The sequence below is a fragment of the Chroicocephalus ridibundus genome, chromosome 8 (assembly GCF_963924245.1).
Source record: "Chroicocephalus ridibundus chromosome 8, bChrRid1.1, whole genome shotgun sequence".
NCBI lineage: Eukaryota > Metazoa > Chordata > Aves > Charadriiformes > Laridae > Chroicocephalus > Chroicocephalus ridibundus.
The window spans coordinates 11,217,586-11,237,063 of NC_086291.1; the positions used below are offsets into that span (position 1 = coordinate 11,217,586).

General features: G+C 52.3%; 1 protein-coding gene across 1 annotated transcript; it reads right to left on the bottom strand.

The window, feature by feature from the left end:
* Positions 1–3,893: 3,893 nt before the first annotated feature.
* On the bottom strand, positions 3,894–18,976 carry LOC134519836 (uncharacterized). The gene is made up of 5 exons (XM_063344524.1): positions 18,863–18,976; positions 8,650–9,120; positions 7,238–7,555; positions 6,909–7,075; positions 3,894–6,090 (listed from the first exon to the last, which is right to left on the bottom strand). Exons 1-5 carry the CDS (start codon positions 18,927–18,929, stop codon positions 6,046–6,048), a joined length of 1,068 nt encoding a protein of 355 aa, XP_063200594.1. The 5' UTR covers positions 18,930–18,976; the 3' UTR covers positions 3,894–6,045.
* Positions 18,977–19,478: the final 502 nt, after the last annotated feature.

A 19,478-nucleotide genomic window follows, 5' to 3' on the forward strand; every position in this document is an offset into this window, starting at 1 on the left:
TTCTGATAGTCAGCCACAAATAGTATTGTGCACCATTGCCTTCCATCTACAAATATTGAGATCTTTTTAAAAAGCAGGCTAAAATTCTTATCTGGCCCCCAAGCTTATCAGTAGGGAGACTGAAGCAGTGATCATGTTAGTAGCTTGATCTGCCTGTGTGATCAGAAAGCATAGCCAGGATTAGCACAAAGGAAAAGTTTGCTAATTTGGCAGTTGTCCCCAGTAAAACCCTTCTCAGTCAGAATCAAATGAGTGCCTAAATCTGTCTGAAAGTCATGTTCCAGAACACATGAGCCTTGTCTTGTTCCAAGCAGAACCTGTAATTTAGTATCGAAAGCTTCTGGAATTCAGACATAACAGCAAATTTTAAAGAAAATACTGAACAGGGCTGAGTGCTCATCCCTCTTCTTACAGCTCCTAAGAAAGACCAGTATGAAAGGAAACACTCTAACGCTTGTGAGAGGCATCCTGTGGCAACTGATGTGTCTAATTTCAGAGCAAAAGTACTTCTGAAGGAGAGAGGATTAAAACAGGGGAGGGGAGAAGTTACCCTGCGGGAGATTGTCAACAGATGTTCCATTATAGTTCAAAGAGTGCTAGCAAAAGGCTTCTGCTGCAGGGATATATTAATTCTGGGCAGTTCATCACAGGGAGACCTGTTTTATGACTGGGAGGAGATACCTCTGGTAACTTAGCTCTTTATTTGAACTGTGGGTGGGGGATTGGGTCTACCTGTAAACAGAGTGGGAGCTGAACAGTAGGAACAAACACATACTTATTTTCTTGCAGCTGTGACCACTGTCCGTCTGATCAAGATCATGCCGGTTTTGTGGTTCAGGGAGTTATTTGGCTGATGGTTCTTTCAAAAGAAAAATTATTACAGAGGAACTGAGGCTAACCATTGTTAAACTGCTGGTGCACGTGAAGCAGACCTGTGTTGAGTATGTCTTTTAAGTATATTTATTAGACAGGAAGTGGGAACAAGCACAAGGAAGGCTGTGCGGGCTGTCAAGCAGATGAATATGTCCACCCCTTTGTCTTTAAAATGCACAAATCTATCAAGTTTGACACTGTCTAGCACCCTATCTGTGCTTCCTTCATATAGTAGTTAATGATTGCTTATGGAAGCTTACTAATGTTGCAGAATCAGCTATGGTGGGGGATCTAGTTTGCAAGCTATGTATCGCCATCCACAATTAGAAGGTCCTCTTCTGGGCAGGTCTAAGTGATTTACCTTCTGAGACCGTTTTCAAGCTGTGCTTTGGGTAAAGGTCGATTTTTCTCAGATCTGTGGGGAAACACGTCCCCTGCAACATTAGAGCAGGGAAGAGTCTTTTTTCAAATGTGGTGGATGGGGAAGTTTGAAGACCTTAGTTATCTTACAAAGTTCTGGGGGATTTAAAAAAAACCAAAACAACCACCCAAACACAAATGGTTTTGGGGGCCTAATACTGATGGAGACTTTTGTATTAGCAGTCGTGGTCTTCCGGCTTTGCTTATCACTTAGCTACATATGAGTGGGACCACAGATTGGGCTGTTTTATGGAGAGGGAGTGCATGATTTCTTTTTTCTTTGTGGGGAATGGAAAGAAGGATTGGAGAGAAGATCCCTCTCTCACTTATGGTGTGCAACGAAGCAGAGATAGCAATTAGATGGGAACATCCCTGGCAGAGGCTCAGGAGGTACACTTAGAAAAACTCTCCCCCTTCCCTCATGACAAATCCACGTTTATACTGAATTTAATGTTGTCGTAGAAAAATGAGTATAAATAATGTGGAGGAGTGCAGCCTCCCGTTTCCTTCCTAGGTGTCTGGGAAATGACGTTAGGCATTTTCTGTTCTCCCCTGGGTATGAGAAGAACATTGCTTGGCTACTGGCTAAAAGCTTCCCAGGTTATGCATCATTTCGTAGCCTTCATTATGGAAGGTTTACTGCTCTGCCTCCCTGGCTTGCTTCTGCGCTCCTGCTCCCTGGATCAGCGTTTTTCATTCTGCTTTAAGTGGTAGTGAGCACAGAGGACTATCCATGGGAAAGCCTCATGGGGTTGTTGGTCTTACCAGATCCACATGCTGCCTTGTCCACTCCAGTGCTTCTCATGGCAGTTTCTCTGTCTCTGAACACTGACTGTAGCCTTATTTACAGGCTTGCAGTGTGACATGACACAGCGTCCAAAGCTAAACTACAGGCATTGAGCCATGAAGGGCAACTGAGTGGGCCGAGAACTGGCACATAGCACAGGTAGCCCTGCCCTTGGCACAGCAGCTCTAGCACTGTCACTTATCAGCTGCTCAAACCCCCTTCCCTTCAAAACATGCAGCTAGAAAGGGGAGGAGGGGAAGGCAGAGAAAGCAGATGGGTCTCAAACTCTGCTTTTATCTAGGTTTCTTTCCCTCCTATTTAGCTTTAAATGTGAGTGATTTGATTGATTCTTGTCCCCTGCTAATTAATAATATAATTGTGCCTTAGCCTAGGAGGCATTAAAACTAAGCCTCATCAAAAGCAAGAGCCGTGTTCCAAGGGATGTGCAGAAATTGGCAACAGTTGTTTTCTGGTTCTGTCAATTTGTTTTGCTGCACTGGAAAGATGAAGTCCATACAACTGGCCCATGGTCCATCTCCAAACCTCGCCACCTCAGAGATTGCATCACCTGGCTGGGAGGTCAGAACTTGGCTGGGCAAAACTAGTAAGCTTCATGCCTCCCGAGGGTGGCTGCCTGCACAAGCCTGTCCTGCTGCTGCTTCTCCAGCTAACGCAGATCTGCTCTGTGCTACCTCTCTAACAAGGCAGCTCAGCAGTTTTGTTCTGCAAAGAATGAATCAGCCCTGAGTGGGGTGGTGGTAAAAAGGCAGAACAGAGGTAATTCCAATATAAACCACCAGAATAATGCTGACTTCAGACCCAAGAAGACTGGCTTAGTTGTAGCATGTTTGTTCCGTTACTTAGTTCTTCTATTTTGTATGGCTGTATGTTGGGATAGGACTGAAATCTCTGCAGGGTTTAGGGTTCACCCCCAAGTCATCAGATTACTCAGCAAGCACTTTGCTAGGCTAAGAAGTCTTCATTTGCTCTCCCCTTGCTTTAGATCTTCCAGGGATTTGCTTTTCTAGATTCGTTGCAGGAACTCTTTCAAAAACAGCGTAAGCCCAATAACCAAGTAGTTTCACTCACCATATTTTGCTTTTGCAGCAGAAAATCTTGTAACACAGTCTATGACATGAGCTGGATGATTTTGCTTAAGTACTGTAACAGCTAGGAGAGACTATTAGCTCAGAAGAGACTCTTAGCAGGTCTGTAGCAAGAGTTGGGCTTTTGAAGTAAACTATGAGTGCTTACCTCCCTGTGGGTCTGAGCTCCAAAGGGAAGAGTTCAAAACAGCCATAAAGCTAAACAAAAAGAAGTACGTGCCTTTCAATTTGCTTTGTCTCCTGTACTATGGAAAGAAGCATGACAGATGATGCTATTTAGGTTTGGATTAGGCTGTCTTTCTGGATATTTCTGTAAATAGAGTTTGGGGTTACAGTTGACAACAGACGAGAATAAGGATATCTTCAATCAGAGGCAAAGGAAGAGAGTTTAAAGGTGTATGCTAGATTTTTTTTTTGGTCTAGTGTAGTTCTCTAAGCAAGATTCCATCTGATTTAACCACATAGAAACTAATGTCAGTCAACCCAGACAGAGAACGACCCTGACAAGCAGCAGTGTAAGCAGGAGGTGGTGTCCTGAGCCCTCAGAACTATGGTTTTAGCTGCCTGGCATTTTCACTAGTATCAGCCCTGTGAGTCTTCCTACCCCAAACTGCTGCTGTTTAACTATCACAGGATTCCTTGTGACCTACAGAAGCTTTTCAGTTAGATGTTTGCAATGAAAATATGAGGACCAGGACACCTTTGGCATTTGTAACTTTATTGCAGAAAAAAAATCCACTATTAACATATTTTACAAAGAAAGTTGCACTTAGGTGTTGGGCGAGTTTTCTTCCTCACCCTTTTCCCCTGGAGAGCAATGCATGGGAAACCAGAACAACCAGCCCCTGCCCTTTTGCTTGTGTGCAGAGACACTTGCCAGCTATGCCAGCCTGCACCAGTTCCAGCCAGGATGGAGTTCTATTTTCCACCACTAACTTGCCTCTCTTGGTGCCAAAAACCAGTAGCGCCCTGCCCTCCGGCAGGGGAAACAAGTCTGTAGCTAGGGAGATTGCTCTGTGCAGACAATGCTTGATACAAAAGCTTTGGAGTTGTGACAATTGCCCTTTAGTTTTCATGCAATAATAGTAGGAGAGAACCAACCCTTCTTCCCTATTTTACTGGGCATCCTTACAATAAACAGATGCAAGGCCAAAGCCAACAGCTGAACCCAAACTGCACTGCAGCCATTTGTCAGCCACTTCGGAAGTAGTATGCAGGAAAGAGGAACTGCTGCCTTACCCAGTTCATCTATTTGACCCAGACTGGTTCTGCTCCATCTTTGGGCTTTGCGAATAATTTGAGCCTTGCTGATGGGGAATTCCCCTTTCCCTGCTAAGACAAGCAATAACGGCACTGGAAAAAAAAAAAGGTACTTTTGCTATTGAGGCCTGGTATCTGTCCTTTGTGAGGTCAGTGAGTGTTGCTACTGAAAAGAGAGGAGAGACTGAGGCTTGTAAGAGCAATGCGGTAGATAATCTCTAGCCCTTGCTGTATCCCGAGGGAGCAACTGGCTTAGTCAAAAACCAAACACTCTAGAGAAGGCATGTGTTTCTTTTTACCTGCAGTCAAACATGAACTAGAAAACAGGAGCAGGTGTTAATTACACGAAGACTTTCATGTCACACACATTCTGGTCTTTCTGAGGTGAGGACACCTGAAGATCCTTAGACTTACACTCAGAGGCTCTGGTCTGTGGGTTTCCTTGAGGGACCTCAAGAGCCTTGGATGCAGTCTACAGCAGTGATATTTTGAGGCGAAAGTGCAGAATCTAATCAGCCTAACACCTAGAAAGGGAAGGGGAGGAAGGCACCTACATCCAGGATCTGTCCTCATGACAAGACAGCAACTGGCTCAAAGACCAACATTAGAAGGAGCAGAGGAGAGAGAGTGCAGTACTAGTTGTGTACAGCAACCTTCAACAACCAGATCTAGCAGCAAAATGGGAGGTACCTGAGGAAAGGCATGTGTCAGTCCAGGCAGGAAAATGGACTAAAGCATTTTCTAGGCACTCCTGGGCAAGGAGTTTTTGCGTATGCTGAAAGCATCAAGTATGGGAGACCCAGTTTCCTAATTTTGGGGAGACCAAATTAGTGTGTCTAACTGGCAATAGATTGAGTTGTATCAAGCCCTGTTAAGCTAAAATTATGCTGATTTTTCCTCCCAGCAACTTCAAAGCAACATCAAGTAGCAAGGGCACTTCTCCAGTGGCCACAAAACTGTTTTCCCTGGTTAAAGAGCAAAGGCATGCATGTAGGAAGGAGGCAGAGCAGTCTGTCACCCTTCTGGTAGGTGTTTCAGCATGGGCAGTGCCAATCTCAGGACTAAAGCTGGAACAGGAACAAAAAAAAGTGCAAGAAAAAAAACCAAAAAAAACAACCTTAAAAATACAGAACAAGAGGGAGCCCAAGAGAACTGATCACATCCTTGGCCCCCTCAGAAAACAGCAGTCTCCTTTGCTAGCACTGTGCTGACAACACCAGTGTTAAGAGCTCTTGTATGGATCACTTGCCCACCTCCTTTGAAAGCAGCAGCTGCCAAGAGGGACAGAAAAGATCCATGCAGAACGTGATGGCAAATGTTTCTTTGCTAATTGGTCACCACACTAAAAGGAGCACCTCTTCAGGGCATTGTTTCGAGGAGAGCCTGGAGGAAAGGGCCAGACATGCGCTCTGATTCCCAGCATAAAACCTTCAACGTTGAACTATTCAAAATGTCTAAAACCAAAAGACATCTGAAAAGGATCTTTCAGTTGTGTGCAAATCACAGCCCCTCATTCCTCAGCAGATCGTCTGGGACCAAGTCCTCAAGGCCTTCTCCTCTGCGAAGTTCAGCCAGCCAGCCAGAGGACAGCCTGGTTGCCTAGTAGCTGTAGAGTGAGAGAGGGGTGTCCTCCATCATGTCATCCTAGAAGCAGAGAAGAGTGTGCTTTAATGAGATGTCTGCACGATAGCATGCTGTCCCAGCCTGGAAGAGCGCTGTGCAGGTAGCACAGCCATCTCATCCACACTGTCACAGTGTGGCCTTCTGCTCAGCAATCCACCCAAATGCTGTCCTTGTGCAATTCCTGGATCTTTGGACTGTTGCTGTCCCCTCCTGCTGCAGCTTTTGGAGAGAAGAGGTGTACGCAGGAAGACCCTTCCTGCTACAGGGATGTGGAAAACCCCAGCTGTGGAAAACTCCACTCAGCTTCAAACAGCATCAGCGTGCTAGCTAGCTGCAAAAGGGAATCGGTACTCCTCTGTCCCAGAAAGCACAGTGAGTTAGTTGCAGCTTCCCCAGAGCTAATGCAGCCTCTGAAACCCTCATATCTTTTTGCATCCCTAAAGGGTCAAACACAAAACAGACAGCCAGCCTCCCTGGCACAGACCACAGAATCTGCTTTGTTATAGTCACAAAGCAAATATAATACAGGAGGAGAGGCTAGCAAGGTGTCATTTCAGGGGAAGTTTGGATGGAGCTCCCCATTCTCTCTCTTTTTAACCTCTTAGCATCCCCCTGCAGTGAGGGGAAGGCAGAGAACTTCTTTAGTGGTCAACCTTGAGACTTGCTTTCTTGATTCAAACTCTGGATGGAAGGAGAGGGACCTAAGAGGGAACAGGAGTTATGATCAGCATTCTTGCTGCTGCAAATACCCAAAGCATTGCTAATGTAGTAGAAGGGGAACTGCAAAGCAGCCAGTAGCATGCCAGACCATGTCAGGCTGGGCTGAAGGCATTACTCACCATGGGCAGGTCCTGCAGGCGCCGGAACTCCATGCGGCTGTTGTGCTGGCGGTATCTCAAGAAGCCCACCAGGCCTAGGATGCCCACCATGACAATGAAGACTGAGATCACGGTGATTACCAAGGGATCAGCCCTCGTTGTATCAGCCAAAGGAGAACTGGGTAGCTCTGCAAGGATACCAAGGGAATGAGGCCAAAGGAGAGCCTCAAGGCTGGAGTAGCAAAGCCCTGTGTTCTCTGGTTCTGCTCAGTACCACCAAGAAGAATTTTGAGGTATGCCCAACCCTTTACCATGTTTTGTGACAGCAGGGACAAAAGCAGAACATTTACCTGGATTTTCATCATCACCAGCATCCAACACAGAAGCTTTCTCGTGCACAGGCTCCAATGCAGATGGGCTCGTGGGGATGGCAGCTCTGCTGGTAGTGGTGGAGCTGGTCAAAAGGGGTCTCACTGTCACGGTGCTGGAAGCAATAGCAGAGGACATGCTCCATGCGGTGGAGGTGGGAGCAGAGGAGGTTCTGGGCTCCATGGTGCTCTCTTCTGTGGCACCCACAGGGCTCGTTCCTGGCCTGGTTTCAGACCTTGCTGCTGTGGGTCCCACAGTCTGCCCATCAGAATGGCCCAGCTGAGAGCTGCTAGTTGTTGCTGCAAGAGAGGAATAAGCAGTTATGTGAAAGGATAAAGTGCAAGTACACTGTTCTGTGGGACTGGATGAGATGGAAGCAAGGCTGTAAGGAAGACTGCTGGGACTATAGGAAAAATAGCGTATTGACAACCATTTGGAAAACAAGCAGGTCCTATAGCTCAGCCACAGCTGAGCCATATTATAAGCCACAGTACTTTTAGAAAGTCCTCTTGGTTTTCATGTGCGCTGATCTACAAAGTCAGCCAACCCCAGCTGGGCCCACAAGGCCTGTTCTCTGGGGACAAAGGGCGAGCAGAGAAGACTCAAACAGCTCTGCAAAGAGCCGGGGACCACCCCAGAGCAAGAGACTGGGAAAGGTCTCTCATCTCTCCGTATGGGAAGCACAAAGAGAGCTCCCACGGACTGAGTAGCAGCATCCCCTGAGGCTGTGTCTGTGCGTCACAGAGCAGCAGGACCCCGTGACACAAGCCAGGTCAAAGGATGCGGTTGTGCATGAACACCATGCAAATCAATGGTCAATCAATATCTGCCTTGCGTCAGGGGTGTGTGACAGCCTGGCAGGCCCCAAGGTGGGCGAGACTGGGCTTGCAGACCCTATAGCCAGTCCCCACACTGCCTACAGGGATCTGAATATAAGTAGGGGTTCCCATGGTTGCCCAGGAACCCATGGATGGGCTGATGCTTGTGCCTGCCCATCTCCATGCTTTGTGTTAAGGGAGGGTGCACTGCCCTGTTCTGCAGGCAGCTGGGAAGGTTCCTGTCGAGTCCCCAGCCCTGGTGCAGGAACAGCCCACCTGGGCAGCACTGTTAAGGCATGTTTGTTCAGATGAGATATATAAAGAACTTCCCTGCACACAATCAATGTCCTCATCAGAAAGCAGCCAGCACAATTAATACCATAATTAATGGGGTTTGCAAAGAGGATACTGAACTAACAGCACCTCTGCAAGTCAGTCCCACTGTATTGGCTGTGCTTAGGGGCTCATTCCCCTTTTTCTCCTCTCTCGAGTTCCACTGAGAGTTCACAGAAGTTCCAAGGTTGTGCATCCTTGGGGCTGGACTTTTTGCACAGACAGGAAACGCAAAGCCTCACCCGGCACACTGTTCAGAGGAGGCGTTGGGGTTGCACTGCTGGCGTCATCCATTTCTTCAGTTGTGCTGGAAGGATCTGCGACTTCATGGTTGGACTGGTTTTCTTCCAGAGTACTAGTAGTCGGGGTAGGGGAAGAGATTTCAGTGCTGCTGTTGACTGACAAGCTCATGTTGTCAAGCTCATGCTGTGTAACTGTGACGTCCCCGAGGCTGACAGTGGTGGAAGCCTCCAGTCTCTCTGCCTTGGAGCCTACCATGGGGGTGGTAGGGATGGAGGCATCCTCCATCTCCATAGTGTGGGCTCCAGTGGTATTGAGTGTTGCAGCAGTCAAGTTTTTCTCCAGGCTTGTCTCGGGAATGGCAGTAGTCACTGCACTGAAGTCAGAGGCTTCCCTTGGCTGATGCGAGGTTAGCACTGTGCTAAGAAAAGGTGATGGTGTCACTGAGGTCTCTGCTGTCTCCTGTCCCTCTCCTATGGAACAGAGTTAAGAAATGCTGAGAAGTTTGTCAGAGATCCCACACTGAGAGGAGAAAGAGAGAGGGAGGCCAGGAACTGAACCTCTCCATCCCCTTAACTCCAAATCCAGCACAGGTTCACACTTGGGGAAGGGGTTCAAATAGGTCCTCCGTCCTCCTGGCCTCTCTGAGGCAGGGACCTGCTCTAGGGGACCTGCTTTTACCCTTTTTCCCCTCAACCCCTGTGCTCCTGCTCTGTGGAGCATCACTAACCCCTCTACCCTGGAGCACTTCTTAAACCTTTTTAGAGGATTTGTTTTTTTAAAAGTACCACCTGAGACATGATTCTGTGAGAAACTTAGGTAAGTCTTCCTTGGTTCATTGAGAAAGAGTCAGAAGTGGTGCAGAAAAAATACAAGTGGGGAAAAAGTGGAAGTAGGTCCTCTTATCTTCCCTGTCCCAATGAAGTGCAGAAAAGTAATGTTGAAAAAGTCTGTGGCTGGCAAGGGTAAAGCATATATTGCTAGTCATCTTAGTAGTAGTGTGGGCTTGCTGCTAGCGGGAAAGGTAAAATGGGTAGCAAGAGAGTACTACAGCTAACAGAGCTGGTGCTGTACTTTGGGAGCCGCCTTCATGAGCTATTTATGAACACATCACCACCATAAAGTGTGACTGTTGTCATAGAAATGGGGAGCTGCTCAGCCTCCCACTACAGCAAACAGGGACAGCTTTCCTAGTGGGAACCTGGAGCGAGCAAGGATCCCCTTCTGTACCCACAGCTGCTAGACAGTGTGACAGCATGCGGGACGAGGAAAACCACAAGGCTCTCACACTGCCTGTTCATAAACAGGGATCCTGTGAGGTTTTTTTAGGGTGTAAACAGGAAGAAAATAGAGAAATGTAGCGGCATCAGGACAGACTCTCCAGACAATTTAAAAACATCGCATGGTCAATATTTTGAGTATTTCTGTTCAAGTTTCTACCCAAGCCACAGAGGCATGATGAGCCAACTACAGAAAAAATAAAGGTACTGAAGAAAATCCATCTTCTTGCCCACTCTCTCCACAGTGGAGATGCAGCCGAGGCAAATGCCATAACCAAGGAACATTCATCCACCAACAACGCAGCCCACTCTTGTACTAAGGCTTTGGGAAAATCTCAGCAGTTTTTAAAAGCTCTTCAGAACAGACAGAGTTATCAGAGCTCTTCTCCAGCTACAGCACTTAACAGGGCCTAAAAAAAGGACACAATACATCTCCCTCAGGAGACCTTTGCAGTACGCCAACCAGCTGGAGAATTCAAAACCTCGAAGCAGCCTGACAGAGCTGTGCTTCCCCAGCCCGGGGCCCCAGTCCCAGGAGGGATCCCCTGGGGGATGCACAATCAGGCAGCGCAACCCTGCTCAGCACGTTTGGAGAGCAAGCTCTCAAGGGGAGCCCCAGCTGGGGCAACTTAAACATGAAGACCGAAGGCATAAGCGATGCTCCCTTTGGCCTTGCCTGGATCCAGCTGTCCTTGGCCAGAATGTGCCTCTAAACAAAGCAAGCTGCTCTCTGAAATGGAGCTAAGGCATAGGGTACCCTTAACACCAGTAACACGTGGAAGGAAAAGAGCGGAGCACTGTGTTTCCTGGGATCAGGCTCACATCTCTCCACACGACAATTTCCAGCCCTAAACCCAGCATTGCCATTCAACACGCTGCCCATGGGGTGAGATCCCAGCAGCTCCAGAGCCTGCGCTGGGCAACACTGAAGGATCCCGGCTAGGCATTGGCAGATGCTCACTCTGTAAACACCCGACTACCTGCTCATACGCAGCAAGAGACGCACACAGAGCTGCACTGTCACCGTGGGGTAAACAGGAAAAGTGGTGGCCAGGTGCCCGGCCAGCCGCGAGCCTGGCTACGTGCTGCTTTGAATAGCTGGCCTGTGTCTGGGGCAGCCTCCCACAGGGTGGCAAGCTGTGATCGGGGTCACGCAGAGGAAAGACTGAGGGAAAGCTGGCTTGCACAAAGACCTGAGCAACTCTGAAATGGTTGTGCCAGTTTCTAGCTAGGAAAGGAAAGCCAGGAGGAAGGCGGACGAGTCTGGGCCCTACACACTAGGGTACCTCCCTGCAGTGTCAGGAGCTGTCATCTCTGCCAGGAGGGTTCAGGGGGACAAGCAGCTCTCCCCACCCTGCGAATAACGATGGGCTGCACACACAGCTCCCCGCCGTCTGCGAGAAGGAGAGCTAGTGGGAGTAGTGTTTCCCTAAGCTCTTCTCTCCATGAGTAGCCAGAACGGCTCATTTCCACAGAACTGCCCGATGTCCATGACCACCAAGGAAGTGGTGCCTGGGCGGACAGTCTGCTCTGGCCCCGCATCCTACAGAAACATAGCAGGACCATTGCAGAAAGGCTTCTGTTGTAGCAGCAGCCAGGCTGGGCCTGGCATAACACAGCACTGTGGCATGTAAAACCTGGTTTATAGAGAATTGCAGAAGAGATGTTAAAATTGGCAAGTATGGCACAGGATGGGGAAAGCAGGGCACCAGTTCAGAGGCCTCTGAGCAGGGCAGGTGTTGATGGCACCTGGTTTAGCATGTTATCCATCTCAGCACACCCAGCTCAGGAAACAAAAGAGAGCCTAAACCAGGCTAACACAGACTCAAGCCATTAAGAGATGATGGTGGGAAGATAGAGAACAAGGCAAGAGCCTTAAGATGGGCAAGGAAACAAAGGACAGTGAGTAAATCCTGATCACTCCAGGACAGACGGAGGATCACCATCACTGTCTGCCAGCTCCTAAGGGGTAAGGACAGATCCAAAGCCAGCACACAGCCACCAAACAAAGCACCTGGGGAAATACTCAATAGGTGCAACTTGGTGCTTGTGAGTGTGTGGGTGTTAAGAGTGAAAGCACTAATGACTTTTACTTTGGGGTTTGTTTTTTTTAAATACCAGCCTAGGGTCTTGCCTTAAGATTTGCTACATCGTTGCTGCAATGCCACAACTTTTTTTACCACATTTTTATCACCTACTGCAATCCATTCCCACCCAGCACCGGTGCAAACCCTGCAGTACAGGGGAGAGAGGGAGAGCACGGCCCTGCTGAGCCGCTGCAGCTGGCTGTGCTGGATGAGACCCAGCAAACCCCACGCCAGCTGTGATCCTCCAGGGTCCAGACACTGTGGTTTGCCCTGGCTCCTTGGTGCCCGACAAGTTGGAAAATCCCCAGCTCCAGCACTGTCGCTGCTGCTCCAGTCACTGAGTGATGATGTTTTCAACTGTTTATCAGTTACTTACAGAGACGCAGGTCAGAGCTCGTTACTCTGGCGTCTTCCTGGAGGAGCTCTGCTTCCTGCACCACATGCCAGGGAGGCTGTGGCTGCATTGCCTAGGGCATTGCTCTCATCAGCTCCTGCAGACAGGAGGGAACCATGCCTTTGTCTCAGATGGAAGGGGAAGAAGTTAGTATAGATGCTTCACCATCCCTGGGATGGTAATCCTCCAAGGCCTGACAGTTGTGGCACCCCAGGACAGCTGGTGAAGGTGCAGTCACCCTTGGATCTCTAATAACGCAACTAGGACTGTACTGCAAGCGAAGCATCAGGACCAGCTGCAAGCCAGAACTCTGATAATAACAGCATCTCTGTTTCCCTCAGAGGGAGCCAGGGGTGGGTTTGCTTTGGTTATGCTGCACTGCCTGCTAAAGCGAAGCTGGCTGGTGGTCCCCTGGCTACAGCCCCCCACATCTGTGCTAACCACCAGGCTCAGTCTGCGCATGGTGAGAACCAGCGATCTCAGACCACGTTAGGGCAGGGCTGGTGGATTTGGAGCGGCAGCTCTCATCAGACAGTGCTGACTGCAGTGACCTCTGTCTGGGAAACGAGAGGGGCGAAGGAAAAGAGAGGCCCCAAGGGAGGAGGGATGCAGCCAGCCGAGAAGCCCCTGCCTTGGACAAGGGTGGGAAACACTCCCTGATCCAAGAGGGAAGGGAGGGCTCTGAGCATCATCCCATAGCTTCAGCCCCTCTCCAGCACTGCATGCCGACACTGAGGGACCTCCACATATCAACTCAAGCTCCCACCAGCTCCAGAGCAGTCATGGTATAAATATGCCATTACAGAGAGGAGTGAAGGAAGCCAGCTCTGCAGGAGACGGGGGCCATTCCTGTTTTGTGCTCCCTGCCCAAGTTTCAGGGCTGGGGCCAAGCGAGGGGCTGAGGAAGGTTTGCACAACCAGTCAGGGCAGCCATGCAGAGCAGGGACATCTCCTCCATCCTCTGCCATAGCAACCACCCCACCATCTATTTGTTTCTCAGAATAAAACAGAGCAGCAAGACAGAACAGGGCCCCAGCTGGACCAGCCTGTGAACAAGCTCTTGCCACAACCCTCCTGCTCCAGTCCCAGCAGCATCCTCTGCATCCTCCTTCCTACCTCAGCCGGCAACAGCAGCCTGAGCTCCTCGAGGGTCAACACAAACCCAACTTCAACCCATGGGTTTTACCACCATTTCTAAAATCCTTCTTAGGGTGGGATATAAGGGAGCCACAAAAGGTAAGGAAGCCAGTGGTGGGCTGGCTACCACGGCTCAAGGGAGAGCAGGGCAGCAGGGTGCAGGCTGCAGTCACTGCTGGAAGAGGCACACAGACAGCCAGGTGAGAGCCAAGCACAAAGCGAGAAAGGATCCACAAGAATTCCAGAAGAAGTGCCCATGGGAGCAGAGCTCCCTGGTGAGGATGTATCTTCCTGCACAGGCTGTCGCTGTCTGCAGAGAGCACCTCACTTAAATCAGTTTCCTACAGAATGCATGTCAAACCACTACTCTGATTCATTGAAAAGGCACCCAAACCCTTCTAAAATGCTATTTTTGTGCTCTAACTGAATACAATTTCCATTTAAGTGTAACAGCTTAAGTCGCAAACAACCTAGTAAAGTGCAAAATTAATAGTATGTTCAAAAAGTAACAGCATAAGCTGTAACTTCTATGTATTTAAGCAATTATCTTATATCCTCTTGCTTAGCAAAGTACTCCATTAAGTGTAGAAATTATCTTTTGTTGCCAGTTATTACATTTTTATGGTTACCAACCAACGGTAATTAAACAACCTCTTCAAGGAAAAGGAGCTTGAGTACAAATGCAAATAAAACCATGTAGTGGGATTTAGAACCAAGGTTCTTCATTTCATTTAAAAGCAGAACTGGAGTAGCTGCTGATAGCAGCCAAGCCTGACCTCTTCTCCTTACCTCAGATCTTGGAATAAAAACAAGTGGCAGAAGAGCTTTCTGGAGCCCTTCAAGTTGGTGCCAGACGCATCCAGGGATGCTGTAGAGCAAACACCCTCACCAAGATGAAGTGAGGCTCAGAGACGCAGATTTGGTATGAAGGGCAACTTCTCTGTAAACTCAACTCCAGTTTGATACTTTGCAGGGCCTCGATGGAGGCAGGATGCCCTGGGCTGCATTTGCTGCAGGCACCAGTGCTTTCCCTGCCACGGCTGATGCCAGCACCATCCCTGTCCTGGTAGAGAGGCTGAACCAGCTCCGTCTGCTGCCAGGATTCCAGGCACAGGGACAGATCAGACCTCACAGCCCACTCGGGGACCACAGCGGAGCTCTTGTGCGGCAGAAAGTTAATTCACCATACCCCACGTGGCCTCTGTGAGCTGAGCCGTGCCCTGTTGCGCAGGCAGCAAAACTGGGGGGGGGACAACTGAAGTGGGGGTGCTGAGTACCCAGTGCAGCCCTGGAAAGCTGCCAGGCCAGGCACGCTGCAAAGCAAGGGCTGCAGTAAGGGACAGGAATAGAAACTGGGTCTTCTGACCGAGAAGCTCCTTCCAGCCCAATAGGCAGGTGGCCACGAGCTGAGCACGAGACGGGGCTCAGATTAGATATGGGGCACCGAGCGAGCGCAGCGCTGAGTGGGACACCCCAGCGGCCAGCCTGTCCGGGCAGGCAGGAAGACACTTTCCCCAGGGTATCTGCAGATGCCAGGCCTCAAGCTTGCACCCCGGGGAAGCAAAAAAGGGGAGCCAGGAGTGTGACAGTGCTACTGCCTCATTTGGTGGCACTGCATTTGGGATGGAGACGACCAGCCGATGGTGGGATGACAGAGCTGGGCAGAGAAAGTGTTGCAAAAGCAGAGATGAGGAGCCCTGGAAACAGCACCATAAACACCGAGCCTGGGTTCTTCAGTACTAGGAAAAACCATAAAGCAGCACAGACGTGCCCAGAGCGTGCAGTGGTGCTGGTGCCTGAGCCAGGGAGAAGGGCAGCACCCAGCTGGGGTGGGAAGACATGCAAGAAACTGTGCTTTCCCACAGGCTTCCATGAGGCCCCATCACTGATCCCCCATTTAGAGGCAAGGGGTCATATCCCAAATTCCCGTGGCAGGGCAAGAGGGGAGTGCAGGCTGCCTTGCTCAGCCACCACTATCACACCAGCCAGTTATTTTCCACTGTCCGCGTGCAGCTACGAAGCACCCTCCTTGGCAAGAAGGTGCCCAGGAGGCTCCCACATTATTTGCTTTGTTCCTCAGTGAAAGGATTCAGCCATGATGAAGAACCCTTTGCCCAGAGGCTGCTGGGGACATGCACGGCTCTGTAACCCCCAAAATACAGCAACAGCGGGGAGCTCTGGCGTCAGCCAGCCCTGGGCCTGCTTACCTTGGGAGTCACAGCTGCAGCGGAGGAAGCACTCACATCATTAGGAGAAAATTAATTAGCCAGTTGCCTTAATAGCAGCCCCATGTCAGCAGGGAGTCTGGTCTCCAGTGCAGTGTGGCATGAGCTCGGGGGAGTCTGGACATCAGGAAATCTGCTCAGCCCCAAGGACCTTCCAGCTGCGTGGCTCCTGGTTTCATGGGTCATGGGGCTTTGAGGATGCATCCTGCCCTGAGCAGCCACAGTTTGGGTCATGCAGGGGGAGCCCGTGCCCTGGCCCTGCCCTGAGCAGCCCCACAGGGCTCAGGACACAGCCCCAGACCCAAGTGATGCTGAGCCTTGTGAGAGCTGCCCCACAGAGTGTGGTGGGGAAAGAAGGCAGCCAGCGTCACTGCTAGGTGGTCCTGTGGAAACCCCTGCAGCAAGAACCGTGTCTGCCCACCCAGAGGGTCTCAATGGAAACGAAGGAGGGAGAGGGGCCTCCATGCTTTGGACTGTTGCTGCTCCCCTTTGCCAGGAGGGATGGGGCCAAGGGAGCTGAAGGAGGGGAGCGCTTCGCCCCCGCCCAGCGGCTTAAGCCTTGGAAGGGCAGCAGGGAGCCAAGATCACCCCACACATGGGGCTGGGGGAAGAGCACGTACAGAAATTGAAGACTGAGGGCATGACATGACGGGGCTGGGGTCTGGCTTCCATAGTTGGAGGTTACCCCACGCAGCTGGAGGTACCACTCCAATGAGGGGACTGAGCTGTGGCTCAATTCTGGGTGCAGGAGGGCTGGAGCCATCCAGCCAGGGTGGAGTTGGGTCCATCCACTCCCCCTTCACCCTGGGCAAACAAGGGGGAAAAAATCATGGCAAATTGACTGTAGGGCTCTGCAAACAGACACACTGCCTGTCTGTATGCACAGCCCTGGGTGCCAACAGACAGGGCTTTCTGCCCTTGTGCCGGTCCTGGCTCTGCACTGTCCCCTCCACTTGCAAGGCAGCTCGGTGCGGGAGGGGAAGGCAGCAAAATGCCCAGGCCAAAATTACTTGGGGTTTTATTTGTAAGACTAACGGTGCTGGAGGAAGTGGGTTTCCGCAGGCAGTGAAGAAAGGCTGCATTGAGAGGCCGGGATGGGCAGAGCACAGGGGATGCGGCAGCCTGAGCCCCTCTGCGGCCCCGCAGCAAACCCAGCCAGGGAACGGGAACAGGCACTGCCGGACAGAGAGGGGCAAAAGGGATCTGTACCGGGAGCAGGGCAGAGACCAGCTCATGGAGCTAGGACAAGCCCAATTTTGGACGGGTTTGTCTAGGGACTGTCGACTTTGGGGCCAATCTCTGGGTGAACCTTTCCCTTCCCCCATCACTGTCCTGCTGGGATTCTCTGGTGTCTCATTAAGGGTTGTGCTTGCCATGGGGATTTTTTTTTACTGGTGGTATCTCTTCCGTGCCATCTATTTTCACAAAACATTTGCTCTCTCAACTGTGGTTGGAATTAGCTAGTGGATCTAAAAGCCATGAGGACAAGGGCCAGGCCAGCTGCATTTCCTGAGGCTGTGAGAGGACTTTGGGATTGGGACACTAAGCATGAAAGATCCCAGGAAAAAGCCAGTGCAACTTTAATTCTGGTACGCTCCAGCAATTTAAGTCTTGGACTTTACAGCAAGAGGGCTCCTATGAGCCAGCTGGGGCAGGGGACTCCGTGGGGGTAGCCCAGTGTGCCAGGGGCAGGAAGTGCTGCGAAACGTGGGGCCAACACAGCCAGCAGCAGCCCCGAGCTCCTCCTCCTCTTGGCAATGGAAATCCTGACTTGTTCCTCTGCCAGCGGTGGGTCACCTCCCTGCACCCCACCACAGAGCAGCCACCCTCGCACAGGGAGTGCAGCGTTACCCAAGGCTTTGCCCACATAAAGGGCACAGGTTTAGGACTGTTTCCCTGTGCTTAGCCACAAACCCAGCCAAACCACATCCGGCACCCAAAACCTCAGCCTGAGCACTGCTCTCGCTGCCGGGGCTCAGCCCCGCAGGCCCCTATACTAGGGTTTTTTCAGCCTAATTAGTTATTAGAAACCAAGTTTCTACATGTCACCCCTTGGTCTCTATTGTTGCCGTCACCGTGCTGCGATCTGACCAAGGTCTGGCCAAGGGTTTTTTCTCAGTTGCAAAGAAGAGGAAACACATTTGCTTCCCGAGCCTCAGACAAGCCCCTAAATGCCAGCTCAGACTTTGTCACTGCCAGGGTCACAGAGGATGGCGACAGGCCCCCAACTCGGGGCACGCTCCCAGCCATGCGGCAGGGCTCGGCAGCGTGTGTGTCGGTGGAAGGGGCTGTCAGCGCCACGCTGCAGACTGCGCCTGCCCACGTGGGGACATTTTGCTCGTGGAGCCGAGCCGAAATACAGCCTGAAAAAGGCTGCCTGGGGCCGGGGTCTGGCTCCTGCTCCGTCCCGGACACCGGCATCGCCTCCTCTCCTGCAGCACGACGGGACGGACACCCTGTGCCTGCAAGGAAGCAGCAGAGCTCGGGCTTTGTCCGGGGTCCCCTCGGTGGGAAGCTCAGCAGCGGCTCGTAGGCACTCAAGAGCTGCAGGGTGGAAGCCAGGGGGGCTCGCAGGGCTGGATGCCGGTGGGGGAGTGCCTCCGGGCTCGCTGCTCCCCTCCCCGCGCATCCCCTCGGGCTCCCCGCTGGGCCGGGGAGGCGAACCCGGCCCGGCTCTGCCGGCGGGGGAGCAGCGCCCGCGGGACGAGCGCTGCCTGCAGCTGCCTTGTATGGGCAAGGCCGGGGCGGGCGGCCTCGCTGCTGCCTTACGAGCGGGGCTCGCCCGGCCGCCCCCCGCCTCCGAGCATCTCTGGGCGACCTCACCTGCGCGCCCGCCGGGGCGACGGCGCCGCGGGCACTTAGCCCGAGTTTCGGGGCCAGGCCCGGGGCGCTACTCCCCGGAGGTTTCCGTCCCCGCGAAGGGATCCCCAGACCCTCCTCCCTCAGCCCCACCACCGGTCCGGGGAGCCCGGGCCCCGGCGCTGCCTCGACGGCTGCCCCGGCGCTGCGCTCCCCGCCGCGGCGAGACCGGCGGGACCCTTCGGGCCGCCCGCCCCGCGCCCCGGCACCCCTCGGGCGGCGGCCCCCGGTACCTGGCAGGGCGCAGAGCAGGCAACAGGCAGCGGCGAGGCGGAGCAGGGCGCGCCGCGTCCCCTCCATGCTGGGCCGATCCGCGCTGGCTCCGCCGGCGGCACCGGGGCGGTGCCGGGGCGGGACGGCGGGCGGGGCGGGGCGGGCGGCACGTGGTCCGGCCCCGGCCCCGGAGGCGCGGGGCGGGGGCTTCTGCCACCCCCCGCACTCCCACCACCCCCCGCATCCCCGTCCGGTCCGGCCCCGGTACCCCCGGTCGGTCCCCGCACCGTGCTCGCCCCTCCCGGTTCGGTACCCGGCACCTCCGTTTCAGGCAGAGCACTCCCGGTCCGGTCCCGGTTCGGTCCCCGGAACCCTCGGTCCTGTTCGGCACCGCCCCCAGCATCGCCTGTTGGTCACCACCACCCCCGGTTCGGGCAGGGCACTCTTGGTCCAGTCCCGCACCGGCCCCGGCATCCTCGGACTGGTCACCTCTGTTTCGGGCAGGGCACCCCGGGTCCGGTCCTTCCCTGTCCTAGGCGTCCCGGTCCAGTCCTGCACTGCCCTGTCACCCCATGCTGGTCCAAGTGACCCTGGTCCAGGCCCTCACTGTCCCCTAGTCTGGTTCCGCATAGCTCA

What these genes read in the sequence shown, in the direction of transcription:
- LOC134519836 (XM_063344524.1), bottom strand. Translation starts at nt 18,929, where the DNA reads ATGGAGGGGACGCGGCGCGCCCTGCTCCGCCTCGCCGCTGCCTGTTGC. An exon ending in CCTGCTCTGCGCCCTGCCAG is followed by an intron (nt 9,121 to 18,862) that starts GTACCGGGGGCC and finishes TCTGTTCCATAG; the next exon opens with GAGAGGGACAGGAGACAGCA. An exon ending in TGGTGATGATGAAAATCCAG is followed by an intron (nt 7,076 to 7,237) that starts GTAAATGTTCTG and finishes GTATCCTTGCAG; the next exon opens with AGCTACCCAGTTCTCCTTTG.